General features: G+C 39.4%; 1 protein-coding gene across 1 annotated transcript; it reads left to right on the top strand.

Annotated features, from left to right (window-relative positions):
- Positions 1–78: 78 nt before the first annotated feature.
- On the top strand, positions 79–12,125 carry LOC108798585 (dynein heavy chain 8, axonemal-like). The gene is made up of 10 exons (XM_018570345.1): positions 79–271; positions 1,119–1,217; positions 3,249–3,360; positions 4,491–4,621; positions 4,714–4,828; positions 6,276–6,439; positions 7,264–7,380; positions 9,060–9,275; positions 9,463–9,624; positions 11,770–12,125. Exons 1-10 carry the CDS (start codon positions 206–208, stop codon positions 12,094–12,096), a joined length of 1,509 nt encoding a protein of 502 aa, XP_018425847.1. The 5' UTR covers positions 79–205; the 3' UTR covers positions 12,097–12,125.
- Positions 12,126–18,926: the final 6,801 nt, after the last annotated feature.

Here is an 18,926-nt window from a genome sequence, read left to right on the forward strand (position 1 = left end):
ATGCACAACACAATGCTTTCATTATTCTATTTATATCACCCAATCATTATGTTTTTCCTTACTTTCTTTACAGAACATAAGAAGAGGAGTCATTCAATCCTGGCAGTTTGTCAGCAATGAAATCTTGGTGTCAAGTCCCCGTCCTGAATGGCCAGCAGTGCTGCACAACCTCTGTTTTTTCCACTGTGCTAGTCGATTGAGATCAATGTATGGCATTTCAGCAGGCTGGAATTGTCCAGACACTATGCGTTTTGGCTGTACAGAATTGATGGTATGCACAATGCCCAATACCAAAATGTAGATACTGCAAATTAATAATAATTTTTGATCTAAGGCAATATTATACTTGTTTTTACACTTATACTGTATGTGTCCAAATTAATTATCCAACTTAGAGAGAATAGGTTATGGAACATTACACAATACTTCCTTCAGTCCACTAAATAGGTTTGCCACCCTGAACTCCACCTCCTTCCCTCCCACACAATTTCAAAGTTGTGTTTTAAATTCTTTTTTTTGTTTTTAATTTTTACGCTGTTTAGAGCACCCCCTTCCACCATACTGCCTAGGCGTGAATAACGTTGGGATATGCCTATCATATATCCCAGAATGCTACAGGAGCAGGGTGACACCGTTGGCAGTGGTTAGCTGTCTCCCATTGACTAAGGGGGATCAAGATGGTGGTGCTGGACTCAGATTATGGTAGTGGACTAACAAACTGCAGCAGGACAATGCTGGATTTAGTGAGCAGGTGAATACGTGAATTGAGGGCAACCCTGCCTAGCAGGTAAGAAGGGTTTAATAAAAATCAGGGGGTGAACTTACTCTTTAAGGACTGCACTAGCAGCTTATCACTCTCAAGTTAGCGTGACTCAGATTTGTTATTCCTAGGCTGTGATTGACCAATTGGCAGTACCTGTAGCTTACTACACAGTGATGGAACTTGATCATGGCTGTTTGCGGTCTCTTTGTGACTTTGATCACTAATATGGCAGGAGCAGTAATTCCATTCATGATAATGTTTCTATGTAATGGACTTTATCTAATTTAGAAAATTCTATAATCTGGGACCAGAACATGAATCACTATAATATATTTCTGTATTTCTATAATATCAGGAGGGCATCAAAGTGCTTAAAGATGAATTTAAAGACAGTGATCGTGAAGGTGGAGGAAAGGCTTTATCCTGGACAGCCATGAGATACTTGCTATCAGAGGTATGTCAAATATATTTATTCAGTTTTAATCACTCAATGAAAAAAAATCATGAAGCAGAGCACACACAACTAAATACATGTATATGAAAACAATGGATGTGATCAATTTTTATTGCTGAAAGTCCATGTTCTGAGCTGCACTACCTCTGCATTATTAGACCAGTATAATCAGTAGGGTACTTGAAATGACCGCAATAGTTTGTGACGTGCACAATCACTTGGAAAACACTGAAGGGAAAGAGACCCTGCGTGGCCCCAAAATCTCAGCTATATGACCTATATGACTTTAAATAAAAACTGTCCCAACAGACATTTTGGACTGATGATACCTTCCTATTCCATGAGTGATTTATTGTTGTCTGTAATATTGCTGGAGAGCTTAACCCGCTCAACTGGTCCTGGAGATCCTTGCAATTGGGAAAAAAATAATGTAAAATCCAAAATTCCACATGAAAATCTTACAATGCGGAAAACTGTTTCAGTGACAACTGTCTAAGAAAGGATTTCCCTTCACTTTGGAGAGATTTCCTGTTGTGTCTCCAGAACAGTAAGTGAAGGGTAGCCTTGGCAAGGGGAATCAGACAGACATCAGTCAAATACTCAGAGTTTTAAACATTAACTACTTTAAAAATAAAATTTTACTTTTAATATACTTTAATCAAATAGCAGAGAGAATAGAAGTGTGTAAATTCTTTTAGGCTGAGTTCACACATGGGCGTACGGAATATGCGCGTTTGCTGCGCGCTATTCCGTTCGCGGAACGCGCGGCAAATGCGCGTTTCCGAAATCCCGATAACGAGGGCAAATGGAGACGAGCTGAAATACGCCCGAAAGAAGCGCGTTGGGCGTTTTTCAGCGCTTCGATCAGCGCTGAAAAACGCCCAGGTGGGAACCATGCACATAACAAATAATGGGATTTCACTGTTTGAGTGTTTTACAGCGCTTCGATCAGCGCTGTAAAACGCCCAGGTGTGAACCCAGCCTTAGAAGGAGGGAATGTCCCTCTACATTAGGAGACCTTGCATGGATATGGGAAGATGTTAAACTGTTACCTTTTTTTCACCTTTTTAATGAAGTGAGGAAGGGTACTGGGATTGCCATTATTTCTAAAAAGGATTAGTTTTATCATCTGTGTGAATGTTTTTGTTTTTTGCTCCACAGTGAATAGGTAAGAGGTGACATGGACCCTTTTATCAATACCCCATTCATAGAAAGGGGTTACCCCCTTACAAACCCCACACTTCAAATAAACCTTCCTGAGCATTGGCTGCACCACCTTTTGGGGCACCTGTGGTGTAGAAGAGCCAAATACCTACCATTCCAATACTGGCGGTTCAGGGGAAGGGGGTGTGTAAAAGAAGTAGTGTTAATAAGTGATTACCATTAAAACATGGATAACGCTGGGGAAAACCTGTTTATAGAAGCTATTTCCATGATGATTTTCCATTTAGCTATGATTGTTCTGCATGCAATTATAATAGGTAAACAAGACCAGGGATAACATGCTAGTTACTGTTGACTTTCAGGATTTGTAAGATCCTTAGAAATGGGCCCCTTAGCACATTAATTCTTTCCATCCAAGATATATGAGCTGCAGTGGCGTAACCAGAGTTATGGGCGCCCGGGGCAGAATTCTGGATAGCTTGTGTTTTTCAGGAAAGAGAATTTCCCTTTATTTTGAAGTAAAGTTCAGAAAGGAAAGGAAGTAAAGTTCAGAAGAAAAATGTGAAATATTATAGCATAGATATAAAAGCATGCCTCTGTGTGTAGTTCATAATGGGAATTATATTTTGTTCATTATTAAACCATTCCAGTAATTCCCACACTGATTCCAGACATAAACTGTAATTGACATATACAGTATATATGTATGTGAATGATAACATTACTGGAGAGCAGTGTCTTTTACCATTTACTTCACACGCTCTGAATAATAATCTGTACAATAATGGATCCCATATATCCCATGACCTCTGACATGAATAAAGAGTAATTCCACCATTGTGATTGTAAGGTGTTCTTTCTTATCAGATTATCTATGGCTGCAATGTCTCTGATGATTTCGATATGACAGTCTTGTCATCAATGATTGATTATTGGATTACCATTAACTCTACAAAGCGGGACAATGAACTCACTAAATGTAAGTTTCTTTATTTTTGTTTTTGCTTTGTTAACCACAATTGTTTGACAAAGCTATTGTTTTGTAGTCGTTTGGTTTTGAAAGCTATTAGTAAATTTAAATTGAGGGCCTTGGTTATTGAGGCAATACAAAAGAGTAGCAATTATGAACAAAGTACAGTTATGCTCAACCACCACTCACATTTGAGTTTGCTGAAATATGATCGTAAAGAGTGATACTGTGGATAGTGAACATTGCATATTACTCTTTGCCTTCTTAAAGCAGAACTCAAGGGAAAAAATTATTATTAACCCTTGCGGTGGGTCTACCCCGCACTGCAAGGGTTAACTACTCGTTTTAGTCTAAGGCTGAAAATACAAAAGTTATACTGACTCGATCCTCTGAGCCAGCTGGCTGTGATAGCACTCCCTCCTGCCTGTCTCCTCCTATGCTGCAGCAATGCAATCCCTCAGCATCCTCACATTCTATACGCTGTATATAGAACATGATTTATGGGACCTAGACCGCTGCAGAGGAGGGGGGAAGAGGCTCCAGGCACCAGTCTAAGAGCAAGCTGAGTCAGAGGAACGGGTGAGTATAACTTTTTTATTTTCTTCCCTAGACACAAATGAGCACTTAACCCTTCCAGTGTAGGGGTAGCCCCACTGCAAGGGTTAATATTATTATTTTTTCTCAGAGTTCTTAAAAGAAAACCATTGTAGGGGGACATTTTCAGGCTACAATTGTTGATGTCTCTTTCTGGAATTGCTAATTGCCTAGCTGTCACACTGATTCAATAGCTTCATTATTTTCAAAGACAGTGACCTGATATAAGTGTGAAGATCAGGTTTTCTGACTTCAGTTGCATACTTTTTCCAGGTCAGTGACTTATCGAGTGATGAAGTCAAAGAAAGCAAATTAACCAGAATTTGCTGAAAGAGGTCAACCATGTCATCCTTCATATTTTAGCCGTATCATTTGTACAGGTTTCTTTTAAAAGAGCCTCAATGTGTGTTTGAAGCCTTCCAAACGCTTGATCAATATATGTTCCATTCTGTTCTTGCTAACTCATCAGTGTGTGTTGTCCATGTTGCACATTAAAAATGTTCAAATGAATATTACATTGATTTGTTTTTATTTCTTCTTGACAGTAAAGTTGAAGATTCCAGCAGCTTTCTTTAACTCTGACATAAATCCTGTCTCACTGAAACAAGCACTGGAATCCATCCCTCAGTATTCCTTGGATGCTCCAGAATCATTTCACATGCACTCATCACCAGTGGTAATAAATATGAGCCCCATATACAGCATTACTCAGTACTGCACATAAGACAAACTTACACTGATACAAATATCTTCTAACTTCTTTTTCAGGTTCTTTTTGGTGAACAAATCTATGTTATCTCAAGGTTTAGTCAACTTTGTGGTCCTGGGTTTACATACAGGCATTGGGTACAACCTGCAAAAACTCCACCAACATCTCAAAAAGGTGATTTAACATTTTCGAAATAAATGCTATATACCTGGTGTAGAGTAGGTACAGCGTTACCCTTTATTAATCCTATACTATATCTGAACCTGTCGTATTTTGAGAACAGAGATGTAAAACTTTAGTATATTTTACCAGTAAGACATCACTATCCAGTGAATGTGAGGAAATAATGAGAAGGGTATATTACCTGTACATACTGTATTTATACAGCCTATGATTAAAAAAGTAGGCTTGTTAGAAACACTTGTCTGTAACAACTGCCATGAATCACATATATGTACAGTACCCATCCTGGGAGCCTTTCGGAATGTTTATGATTTCTGCTGTTTTGCTGCCATTTCCTCATTTCAGTGCCTTGTTTCTTTTCTGATGCTCCTCAGTCTATTAACCCATTGTCCATTGTAACTCGGTTCCCCCAGCCTTTCACATACTTTGAAATTCAATACCCAGTTTGCTTTCTCCTCCTCCTGTACAATTAGGTTCCACTGACTCCTCTGCTTTCCAATCTCCTTGTTGGTGCCACTATTTGGTCCACACTCTTTTCACCAGCATCATCACTACTCAACCCTCCCTGCAGATGGCCCCACTGTAAGTTGCACTAGTTTTACTGAAACTTCACTCACATTATCTTGTCTGCTCTAATCTGCCTCTTCTTCACACTATTACTTCTATTGGTTACTTGGCTTCTTCTTTCTTAGCAAAAGCATAGGAAACATCATAGTTAGGTAAAGTATGCACAGTCCCATGAGTTTCAAACGTCTGGGCCACCCCAGTCTCATTGATCCCTGTTTACTGCTGCCCATTCTTTGTTTACTGACACTGTTCCCCGATGCCTTCTCACTGCTTCAAAATCACAGATCTCCAGTAGTTCCTAACCTTTCCTTTATCACCTCTGTCTGCTGCCCTATTGCCCTCCAACATCACTGATCCCTATTGGCTGCTCACCCACACTAATCCAACATCACTGTTCCATGCTAGCTCCTCTCCCATTCTGATACGGCATCACTAATTATCGTGATCACTCTTGTGATCCAGGCTTGCACACTTTTTTTAGTTGATACAAAAAGGACTCCAAAGATGCAACAATTTTCTATCATTTCACCCCACCAGTGATGTTAACTATGTAGAATTAAAGTGAATATGTTTCAATGGAACCCCTTCATTCTGTTATATGTTTATATGAAAGTGATAATTCTATTATACGGTAGGTGTGAGTGAGGAATGGTATATGTCTTAGCTTTGCCTTAAGGAGCTTTAAATGGTAAATAAGACCTCTTATTTAGTGAATTTAGGTTTATATTCATTATATGAAATATTGAGCCATTTTCCATGATGGTGTTTAGAAGCAAATTAATTATATGCTTTATATACTTAATATTTGTTAGAGAAAACAAATACTGTACATGGTAGTTATATGACTGACAATGTTGTGTTTTTTGTCTAGCTGTGAAACATGTTTCTGTACAAAGCCCTCATGCCCTCTCTGCCTCTCCCATAACTGACTCTTTGGCCAATCCACCTATTATGTACCTACAAACAGCCAAGCTAACGGAGGTCCATGACACATGTGCTTCTCTTCTCTCCAAAGTGCCACGTGGATGGAGTCGGGTATGTATACGCTGAGGTTAATATAAATGAGTAGCGCACATTCATGCTAGATAATATATAGTATAGGATGACATGTTTTGTGTGGGATATTATCCTCACTCTGGGCAGTACTCAGCATTAATGTATATGACTTGCTTATGGAAGAATTGGCAAGTTGCATCAATATGCCTGAAGGCATTAACTTCTGGCTCCAATTGTTTCATAAAAAGGACACAATCTTTACAGGAAGTGAGTCCACTCAGAAGGTGTAGTCGTGACCATCTTGGGATTGGTGTAAAGAAAATTTAGACCAGTAACCCAAGGGGATGAGTTCCTTGATGTGTCATTTAATAGACATGTTAGGACAGATATGTTATGTCTAAATTAATCCTTTAATTAACAGAGGTCACATCTAAGATTTAAGATCAGTATACAGTATCAGTTTCAATAAAAAGAGGTGCATTTATTAAGGGACCGGCCAAGGAAAATAAACTGTAGGAATAAAGTCCTGGCTGACAAAAAAACATTTTATGCATTAAATTTAGCCATGCCACTGGGGCTGATCCCCTTGTTGGCTGTATGCTGAGCTTAAAGAGTCCAACCTTTGGTGGCAGCTGCTGACTCACAAGATCCAATATAATGACAGAGAAGATGTGACAGATGTGTCATCCTATTCCCTGTGTATATAGCAGCCATCTGTGCACAGTGGGGCTGTCTGGGGGATGGTGTTAACATTTCAGATTGCTGATCTTTTTACTACTATGAAATAAAAAACAAATTCTGGCTACTGTGGACTGTATATTCATACAATAAAGCCATTGTATATTTTATTTCTGTGCTTAAAGGATTTCATCAATGATCGTTTGAAAAAGCTTGGTGGAGATACCCCATTTAACCTGTTTTTGAAGAAAGAACTCCTTCATCTCACATCAGTATTGTCTGAAATTAGACGGGATTTACATGTGAGTATTATCATACTTTCATACAGTACATACAGCACATAATAGGCTCAATCTAGAAAGCTTTAACTCAAGCATAAGCATTTTTATTTTAGCCATATGACTATAATTTTCTAATCTCATTGGACTCAAAATAACTGTCATTTGAAAGCAAAAATATAACTCTCCTTATTCTGGTGTGTTACCTTTTTGAATTGAGCCTTATTGTATCGTATTGCCAAAAAAAGAATACATCACTGCTAGGTATGATCGGCTACAACAGAACTTTCATTAAAGAATAGTGGGCACCCCATGGGCAAGCTGTGGCATTACCAAGCTATCAACATTACACAAGCTTGAAATATTTAGTACGGAATATCAGATTTGTTCTGCTTCCTATCAAATATTGTAATAACTCTCATAGTCATACCAAGCAGTAAATGATAATTATAATATATATTGTAGGGATGCATTGATACCGGTTCTTCGGTATCGAGTACCGATATTTTTTTTCCCGCTAATCGCCGATCCTGCATACTGATACTGGAAGTCCCATTAAGGAAGCCGGACGGCATGTAATGACTCATTGCCTGGCTTCCTGATTAGCTGGGAAGCTGGCTCCATGCTCCCTCGTCACCAGGTGACGAGGAAGCATGGAGGCGGCTTTCTGGCCAATCAGGAAGCTGGGGGGTGGGTAATGACTTGCCGCCTAGCTTCCTGATTGGCCAGCTTCCTTACCAATCTGGAACCTGGCGGTGAGTACTTTCCCAAATACTCAGTATCAGCACCGATACTAGTATCGGTATCGGTACATACCTGATATATTGTATGGAGTGGAAAATTATTGTGACAGCTAGTGTTCCTCTGATAGGTCAGAGAATCAGGGAGTTCAGATAAGTCTGTGATTGGCTAAACATAGGTAGGTAGCTCTACTATCAGATGGAGAGCACTTTGAATTTATCAAGGGCAGGCACCACTTCCAGGAGATTCCTTAGCACCTGGTAGAGGGAAGCTGTGATAAATGCATATACTGTAAGTATAAGGTGGCACACATAATGTGTGAATGTGTGCAAGACAAGTTTATGATGGCTTATACATCGGCACTAGACATGTGCGATTCGTTTCGTTCCGAATCGAAATTCGGACGAATTTTCGGAAATTCGGACATTCGGATGTATCCGAATTCCGAATTACAGACATAACGAATGCAAACGAATCCGAATTTCCTTTTCCGAAATTCGGTAGCGTCAGTACGAACGTTCGTTTCGTTTTCTGTTCTTATTCGTTTCTTATTCGTTTCGTTCGTTGCAGCAAAGTGACATTAGAGAAGGAGAAAAATATTTTTTCCCCCTCAAATGTCACTTCTGCTGCAAACGAACGAACGAAACGAATAAGAACAGAAAAAGAAACGAACGTTCGTACTAACGCTACCGAATTTCATCCGAATCCGAATTCCGAATCCGAATTGACTTTCACACCCGAATCCTGAAAAACTAAATAACACAAATCCGATTTTAAAACGAAACGAAACTAAACACATTTTTTGGCAGTGCACATGTCTAATCGGCACCTCCATGTGCATACATGCATAAGGAAATTATGAAAACCTCTAGTGAAGAATGAAGAGGAATTATTTTACGGATAGACAGCTGTATTTCCGTAGGACATAATTTTATCCTTTCTTTTTATTTTTATTTCTGTAGGTAATAAAGGATTCCCTGGAATTATCAGACACGTTAGGTGATCAGCTATCTGACCCCAACACTATCACAATTGTACACGATTTATATCACAAGAAAGCTCCCACACAATGGTTTAAGATGGAATGGGGCTTTCCCTATCTATCTGATTGGTCTGTCTCTTCATGGACACAAGATGTGCAGCAGAGAGTAGCTCACTTTGAGAAAATACTGCAATTTGTAAGTACAACAAAGCAGATATAAAGCATTCTGTTTTATTGTTTCTAGAGATGTCTGCTCTTTAAATCCAAATTATGGTGGTATGAAACCATGACCATCCAACATTATATTGCTGTTTTCTGTGACCTTTTGTGTTTCCGTTCCTTTCTGCAACATTCACACTGTCATTTCACTCCTAAATCCCTAGGGTCGTGAAAAAATGCCAACTTACTGGCTTGGGGCATTCCATAATCCTAAGGGCCTTCTCTCTCTTCTTAAACAAGAAGCAATTCGCAGATACTCAGCAAGAACTGGAAATGCAGAATCAGTAGTGTTTAAAACTGAAATAACACAGAGAGACAAAGAACATGTAAGTGATGTGTAATTGTAATTTGGCAATGTTTTATTTACATAAAGCTGGTTTATTCTGTTTATATGTTGCAGTATCTGCCCCCCCTTATCAATATGCTAATGAAATATTTAAATAAAACCATCCCCACACACCTTATTATAGAGCCAGTGTCATAAGCACTTTGTGCTTCTTGATATAATGCTGACAGATCATGGCTGGGGGGAGGGGCTAGCAGGGAGCTATAGATAGCTTTCTGACAACATCATTGCACCCTGCCTCACAACTCCACTCGAGTCCTTAGACCTAATGCAAGCAGTGGTCTGGCTCTTGGAAGGAATTTAGCAAATATCAAAATGCTTAGATGGGTGGATGTCAGCTTGGATTTGGATGTAGACTGCCTTAGGTAAGATCCACATCTGATGCTGAGCCTCGATGATTAAAATAAATCCAATAAATTAAATGGGCTGACCAAGGACAGCATAGCTTGGGAAGAAAGAGCTAGATGTTTCTGGATGTTCTCCAGCTAGGAAAAGGTGGGCTCTACCTGACTGGCTGCAGCTTTAATTGCACACCATAAGAAGCTCTCAGTGTGCACTTGTACAACACTGATGGTAAGCCCGCAGTTCAGCTTTAAAGGATGACTGTACTTTTAGTACAGAAGTATGTTTAAATAACCCCTTCTCTAACCCTAGCATCCCTGCCAAATCCTACACATACAAGTGCCTGCTGCTTATAGATCTTCACTGTGTGGCCTTCTGGAAGCCACACATCTTCTCCTCCTTACAAAAAGACTCCCAGCCAGGTAATGCATGCTCAGTAAAATCCCTGATAATGGAGAACTATGGGGAGGGTGACACTGCAGCTGTCACGTCAGCTCTATTGATTGAGAACTGGGCGATCACATACCGCTGATCACTAAGTTCACATCTTCTCCCTGCAGAGAGCAGTGACTGTCAGTCACCATTCTCCGCAGGGATTTCCCACTCCCCTCTCCATTTCTCCAGCGCTGACTAGAGGGACAGACATTGGAGGGGGTGGGCACAGTTAGCTCTGGCCGTCGAGAGGCAGAGCCAGCTGTCAATCAGGCAATAGGGTGGATGCCAACAATATTTTTGGGAACTTTCCCGCCTACAGCGTGGCTCTGTGCTGTCAGCATAGAGTGGGCAATAGCCTTCTCTATGCTGAGTTTTGGGAGGAAATTAGTAAATGTTTAATAAAAAATTATAAGAAAATAGAGTGCTGAGGGGGCTATTAAAGATAGGAGACAAACATACCGTATTCTAAAATTGTATTTCACTCTTGGTATTTTGTGACCTATAAAACTCCCATAATAAACTGAAATCAAAGACATAGCTACATTATGTACGCATTATTATTATTGCCAAAAGCTGTGAAAAATGTGGAGTGTTATTGATTTATCTATTTTTTTTTAAATAAGTATTTATATATGCATATGTCACCTCAAATTAAAGCCATTTTTGTCCTTAAAAAATGGTATAAAATATGTGCAGGTGTAATGAATGAGGAAGATGGAAATTATGGTTATACAAACACATGGCAAAATTGCTCCGGTCCCAAGAAGCGAAAACTATTTCTGAAGCTGTGTCACTGAGGGGTTAAAGAGAATTACAAATGTAATTAGTACAATGGTGCCCCATGTAATTAAGACAACACTGACTTTGTCCACAGCACATGTATAAAAAAAAAAAAGCAGAGACTACTGTGACATCCTTTCACACTTGCATATATCAGGCCATATGTATCATAGTTTCTGCTCCAAAAGTTGAAATTTAAAAAGAAATTGTATTTGAGCTTATTCCATTTCCTCTATTCCTAAATGCATTTATACATGACTGAAACTGTTGGAAGCTATGCCAAACTCTCAACAAAATTGTTTGTGGTGCGCAGATCCTGAGTAGTTTGGTGCCAACCCCAGATGAGGTAACAATGGAAAAGAAAAAGATGGGTTTTTTAGGCACCAGTTGACAAGGCCAATGAGCTTATTGGCCTTGTCAACTGGTGCCTAAAAAAAACCCATCTTTTTCTTTTTCATTTATGCCAAACTCTCAGTGTCAAAATGACATACAATAATAACAGACTATCCAATAACTAATTATTATATGTTCCTTGTATTGACTCAACAATTACATTTTCCATTTTTAGATCAGAGATCCACCCCATGAAGGTATGTTTGTATATGGAGTCCACATCTGGGGCATATTCTGGAACAAGACTGATGGAGAGATTGTGGATTCCCCGCAGAAGCAGTGTCTAAACACATTACCCATCATCCACGTGCAGTGTTTGCCTACCTCTGAAAAATATGGCATTAATGATTCTCCGAAAGTTTCAGATGTCTACATGTGTCCAGTGTACCTGTCCTCAACATCTGTCAAAGAGCTTGTTTTTACCCTGGACATACACAAGGAAAACATTGCCAGTTCTCGGTGGGCTCTCCGAGGCATGAAAGCAACTATACATCCATTTTGATATATCCGAACACCTGAGAACAAAAATGTGTTTGTTTAACATTATTTAAGGCACTGGGAATGTTACTTCATGTTTCAGTATGTATCAAGGCTCCATGCTCTTACACAAAATAAACTCTATTTATGTAAACATGCATAGTGTACCTTTTTTTTAGCATTTGAGTTTATTGCAATCTTTGAATAAGGTATGTTACAGTTATTGGGGTTATATTTGATCTGGTCCAGATGTGTATTTTAAAGAGGAAGTTCACCCTTATCATAAAAATGACAACAAAAGGCATCTTTAGAAATGATTTGTGATGGCAATCTACAAACAGATACTTCTAGATCATTTCAGGCTTTATATTCTTCGCATAGCTTTTCTTTTCCTCCTCAATCTTCTCACGGTGGCCATTTTCACTAAGTGCTGATGAATCCATCTCCTTTTACTTCCTGGAACTCTAGGTCTGCCTCCTGGAACATATGGCAGTGTACATCATAAGCCTCTCCCAAAATCTTCTGTGTTTTTGCAGTTTACAAATGAGATTTCTTCGGCAGGCACTGGTGATGTAGCCTTCCCAGAATGTGTCTGTGAGGCCAGGGCTACATCATCAGTGCCTCACTCAACCAGGACATGGAAAACCAGTAATTGTAAGTAAAAGCAAAAAATGTTTAACTAACGAACGTAAGATGATTTAATATCAGCAGGCAGAGCTGCATTTTAGTGAGAGGGGGTAAAGGTCCACTTTAAGCCGACAACATCCAGGTAGCTAATCCCTAACCATTCTGTGTGATTTATATATATTTATTATTAAATAGCTATGCATTTATACATTTAGGAATGGGTATACACTTTTTTTGCCTCCATATACTTAGTGTACACTTCTGATAGATATGCTAACTATTTAGGTCTACATTACTTTATCCATCATAGCTTAGTGCACGGGTGGGTTTTTGTATCTATGTTAGTGAAGTATCCCAGCCATCAGCTTCTGCCTGGTAAACATCTCACCATATGCTATACGGAGATTTTGCTCCCTCCCCACCCTAGCAAAACATCCGTCATAGGTTAATGCATCTCGGGAACCTTTAGTAGTGTCACCAACACAAATTCCAGAATGTGATGGAACACAGTGGATGGGCTAAGCAAACACAAAGAGAGAAGGATTTGGTACACTGAAATAACATTTTAATTTACATTAATGGCATAGTGGCTGCTTTGTTGGAAAAAGAAACAAAACAATATAAAACAGCAAAGAATGTTTACATGTAAAAATGCAGTTTTTTGAGAGCTTAGCAGAAGGGGGGAGAAGCATTAAGAGACTGAATTCCTGTTCACTAATCCCACTGAAGGTCATAGTAGGAAGCTTCTGCTAAGGGGATACTATCATTAATAATGAAGAGTCACTTTACCATACCTGCATATGACAAAAATGCACATTTTTAAAAATATATTATTCACAGGATTATAATAACCGCTGCACTAAATTATGCTTTCTCCCATTAACCTCCCTGGCGGTATGATTATGGAGGATTTTAGCATGCCAAAGCGGTACATTGTTTTTCATGGCAATTTGTTGTTTTATTTTGTAGGCCCGTAATTCTTAGTAAATCTTAGTTATAACTCACTAAATCTGTCCAAACAAGAGTCCAGTAGACATCCCGGGTATGATAAAGTTTGAAACACGAATCCCGCGGTGACGCCCGCAAACGAAACTGAAAGCCAAATGCCGGCATCGGCCGTGCGCACACAGCACAGGACACCGTGGGCTCGCAGGGACAAGGTAAGTGACACTTTTGCGCAATCCCGAGTGTGGCTCGGGGTTACCGAGCCACACTCAGGAATACCGCCAGGGAGGATAAGGGCATTTTATTTCCGTAAAAAGCATCCTCTGCTCATTTAGAGACCAGGAGTGACAAGCAGCACAGCACCATAAAATCTTATGAGGGCAGGGACATGTACCTGTGAGCGTCCACAATATCTTATTAGCTCTTTGCCTCCCAACATCTTTTCCACCTCGTAGATCGTAAAAAGCAATCTCACTTCAACAATTAAAGTAAGGCTGCTACCAATTTTTAGTTGCCCTTAAGAGAGTAGTTTACCATTTCAGTAATGTGTGCCCTTGGAGCAAAGAGCTGCTGTTTTCGGTGTAGTGATGGGAGAGGAACCTTAAAATGGTGTCAGTAAAGATAGTGTGCTTGGCAATACATCAGTGCTTGTGTAGGAAAGGCTTAAAGTGTAGTTCCACTTTTGCAGTCAAATTGGGATAACTCCTACATTATATTTTTATATACACTGAGTGGCCAGATTATTATGACCACCCCATCAGTACTTCCTTGGGCCACCTTTTGCCTTCAATACTGCGGTGATTCTTCTTGGCATTGACTCCACGAGATGTTGAAAGGTGATGCGAGGAATCTGACACCATGCCTGATGAATAGCACTGTCCAGTTGTGTGAGATTTGATGGTTGTGGAACCAGCTGCCTGATGGCTCTTTCAACTTCGTCCCACAAATGCTTAATTGGATTGAGATCTGATGATTGTGTGGGCCACCTAAGCAAGGTAAATTCGCCCTCATGTTCTTGAAACCACTCCTGCACAATACGAGCACCGTGGCATGTCGCATTGTCTTGTTGGAAGAAGCCATCTCCATTGGGATACGCCATCAACATGATAGGATGAACTTCATCAGCAACGATACTTTGGTATGTTGTGCTATTCAGACGTTGTTCCACATGAATTAAAGGGCCCAAATCATGCCAGGAAAACATGCCCCAAACCATAACACTGCCCCCACCAGCTTGAAGGGTTGTACTCATGCATGTGGGGTGTATGCTTTCATGCTGTTTCCGTCAAATTCTCACTCTGCCATCTGCATGATGCAACTGAAAACGTGTTTCATCGGACCACATTACTTTTTTCCAATGCTCGACTGTCCAATCCTGTTTCTGTGCGAATTGGAGACGTTTTATCTTGTTAACTGCAGACAGCAAAGGTGTTCGAACAGGCCTTTGACTTCCATATCCCATACGGTGCAGTGTACGGCGAACAGTGCGTTCAGAGATCATTTAGGAGGATCCCCGATTAAGATCTGCAGTAATTTGATGCACTGTTGCCCTTCTGTTGTCTTGTACCAGTCTTGCCACTCTCCGTTCTGCCCTAACATTGACTAGTCGCTGACGGCCACAATTCGCACGTTCAGACCCAGATTTTCAGCTGACAGTCCAGTCTTTAAACACTTTAACAACAGCTGCTCTTGAACATTTAACGAATTCTGCTGTTTTGCTGATACTCGCTCCATGGCTCCGAGCGCCAACAATCATCCCACGTTCAAAGGCTGTTAAATCGCGTTGTTTACCCATATCTTCAGAAAAAAAATCACTTCTACTGTTGTTGTAAACAACCTGCTTCTCTATTTATAATGGTCTGGCCCTCTAGCAACTTCAGCGCAAAATTATAGCTAATTTGCCTACAAACTTCAGGTGGTCATAATAATCTGGCCACTCAGTGTATTTCTATTCACAATGCATAAATAAAAAAATAAACATTACTGCGTACAAGCTTTTTTTTCTTGCTTAAAAATCCAACCTAGTTTTCCCCTTTTGTAATGTTAAGGAGGGGGCTATTGGAAGTTTTCTTTAACTAACCCTGTCTGTACTGTGCTGTCAGATTTCATTATCGGTTGTAAACTAGAATTGAACACTGTCTATGCTAAAAAAAAGGGTTAGAGATTTGGAAGCATTGTATGTTAATGAGAAGCTCAATCTGTCCCTCAGTTTAACCCTCTTGTTTCACTTTACAACTGCTGAGAGTAGCCTGGAATCTGCACAAAGGCCTCCACCAAAGCAACATCTGAAAAGGTAAAACATTTATTTGTAAAAATTATTTTTCGATCAGCTGTGTGAATGGGAACACATAAACAGTGGGGTTTTCTCAAATTTAACTGCAAAGGTGGAAAAAATATACTTTAGTGTGTATGTAAACCCAAATACTAAAGTTGTGTAAATAGCCCCCTTTTTACTTTGCAAATGTAGTTATGCACAGTTTGTTTATATTGGTGTGAGTAAATGTTTCATAAATACCTGTTGTTGCTGACAGTTTCTGCTCTGTCACTGAAGCCTCTTTTTCATAGGATGACCATCAGCTCCCAATTTTGCAGGACGGTGGTCTTCCTGTGCTTTTATTGAAACTGCTGCAGTTAACACCCCTTTAACTGTCAGACCTCCTTTCAATCAACCAGCAATCAGCTGGATGGGGACTACCCCTTTTGCTGCACAGCTTGGACTGTTACAGTTAGTAGAAAAATAATGAATCTTCTGTCAGTATCAATAGTTAATAAAACAATGTTACAGGGGGACTTTAAAATGGGCATGAAGGCAAAGAACTGAAGTTACAGAAGAAATATGTCAGTGCCAGTGGGAGCTGTCTTATCTACCCAGAAATTTTAAATTTTCTAATCTAGTCATCCGTCAGGTAACACTGCAAGAATCTGACCTCACTTTACAGTTAAAGGAATACAGCTTAATCAATGACTGTTCTAGCCTGTGATTGAATAGTGAAAGAGCAGCAACACCTTGATGAAGTTAACCCTTTACTTTCCAATGGCAACCCACAGCTCCCTGCAATGTAGTATAGCCTGGTTGCCTTACATTGCTGGCCCCATCTCTCCCTAGCTGAAGCATGCTTTGCAGGAAACTACAATAAAGGAAGAATGGGGCACAATTCCAAATACATTTTAATTAATATTGGAATAATAATTTAATATGTAATAAATTAATATGTAACAGAGATAAACTGGAGTAATTTATATCAGCCTATACCTGTGTGTAAAAATCAGATAAAACCTTCCGAGTACAAATTTGCACATTAAGAAAAAGTTTTATGCACTTGGAAGTTTTCTTCATATGTAGGCGGGCACTGCACAGAACACATACCATTGTTGAAGATAGACTTTATTTCCCGCTGCAGGCCCAAAACTTTGTGGACATTAGCATTACTTTCCAAAACAACATCCAAAGCAACAATCAGACTCCGGCCCATGGCTATTTACAGAACTGAAAACCATTGACATGTACTGTGAAGATGACCGATTTTTACAGAATGTCATAACATTTACATAAAGAAAAGGGATAACCTCAAAATACTACATCACTTGTGTAATGGAAAATGGACTATAGGGCACACTTTATTGGAACGGCTTCTAGATTACATATGGAAAATTATGATGTGTTTGAACAGTACAAACAAAAAAAATATGGTTCATATGTTGCATGTGCAAACACTAGGGCAGGAGTGGGTGACCTTGGTACTCCAACTGTGGTAAAACTACAGATTCCATCATGCCTTTGCCTCTGGGAGTCACGCCTGATCTGTCAGTTTTGAAATATCTCATGGGATTTGTCGTTTTACCACAGCTGGAGTGCCAAGCTTGTGTACCTCTGCACTAGGGCAACTCTTTTTGTGTTAATGCTATATCACCAAATCTGGTTGTGTGGTATGTAGCTAATTTTCTATTTGTTTGCAATACTCTTTAAGATGAAGTGTCTCGATTTGCTTTAAGCCGTGATTTGACAAGTATCCTATATCACTGCTTGCCTCATTTATCAAGCTATGTAAGGCAGGAGTTATTGTTGCACAGGAATCAGTTAGATTCAAAGTCTGACTATCATTGGTTGCTACAGAGCATTACAGATGAATGGAACTATGCATAGTTATCTTCTCCCTGCACATCACCATGGAATGTGGTATCAATGGAGAAATCATAGTTAATATCAGACACGTATAATGATTTATGGCTGCCCTGTTTTAGGTGAGTTGACATTATCACATGGATTATACAATAACGTTCCTCAGCCCAGATTGGAGTATTCCAAAAAATTGGGCAAGAGAAAAGTTTGTTACCCTTAGAAACCAAAAATATGGGAAATAGGGAAAATTTGCTAGCATGCTATAAATGATGCCTTTTCATTTACACTAGTTTTACAGATTTCCCTCTAAAAGTCCTTATGTGACTGTCTGCAGTAAACAAAACCCCAGACACTCCAAAACACCTCAGTATATTAGGACTGCACAGCTCAAGACCAAGAGATCTTACACTAGCAAAGCCTTGAATGGGGAGCCCCCAATCATCTGAAATCTGTTCAATATGTTTTAGGGCATACATTAATAAAGTAACCATTGTTCTCCAAGTGGATGGAGTTTGAAAAATTGACTTTTGTTGATCCAGGTAGTGCCCACAGGGCAACCCACAGATCAAATTGCTGCCAATTTAGCCGGAAAGAGACACAATTTGATCTGTGTATGGCCAGCTTATCTCAGCACACAGGAAGGGAAAAAGTAGATTGCTGGTTTGAGTTTTTCCAGCAACAGGTATAAGTCTCTAGATGAGTTGTTGAAATTCTTGTAATGTATAAAACTGAACAGTTTTTTTTGTTAAACAAGTTATACTTTAAATAAAGAAAACATTGTGCCATCTTGTAAATCTTAGTTAGTGACTTGTGTCAATAACAACAGTGCTCAGATTTAAAAACACATCAGACAAGTTTTAGCATTCTATCAGACAGTACTGTAATTCAAAGCAGCAAATAATTTAATAAATAAATTACATGGTTAACTTATACGCAGTGTATTTCCAGGCTAGCCACAGGCAGAAAATGAGTGAATGAGTACATTGCAGAAACTGTACAATTTGTGCATTGTATTATTATAAAGTTACAAAAAACAAAAGAACAGCAGAAATTGAAATTACACTGATTGAAGTCACTTTACAACAACGAATGGTAACACCTTTCATGTCTTACATAGAATACAAGTTGTATGAATGAATGTAAGAGCCTATATATAGTTGCAA

The sequence above is a fragment of the Nanorana parkeri genome, unplaced genomic scaffold (assembly GCF_000935625.1).
Source record: "Nanorana parkeri isolate BGI_ZX_2015 unplaced genomic scaffold, ASM93562v1 scaffold1511, whole genome shotgun sequence".
NCBI lineage: Eukaryota > Metazoa > Chordata > Amphibia > Anura > Dicroglossidae > Nanorana > Nanorana parkeri.

Excerpts from the sequence above, each read along its gene's own strand:
- LOC108798585 (XM_018570345.1), top strand. The coding sequence starts at position 206 with ATGTATGGCATTTCAGCAGGCTGGAATTGTCCAGACACTATGCGTTTT. Across the intron at positions 1,218-3,248 it reads TGAGATACTTGCTATCAGAG|ATTATCTATGGCTGCAATGT; the intron begins GTATGTCAAATA and ends CTTTCTTATCAG. Across the intron at positions 3,361-4,490 it reads GGACAATGAACTCACTAAAT|TAAAGTTGAAGATTCCAGCA; the intron begins GTAAGTTTCTTT and ends TCTTCTTGACAG.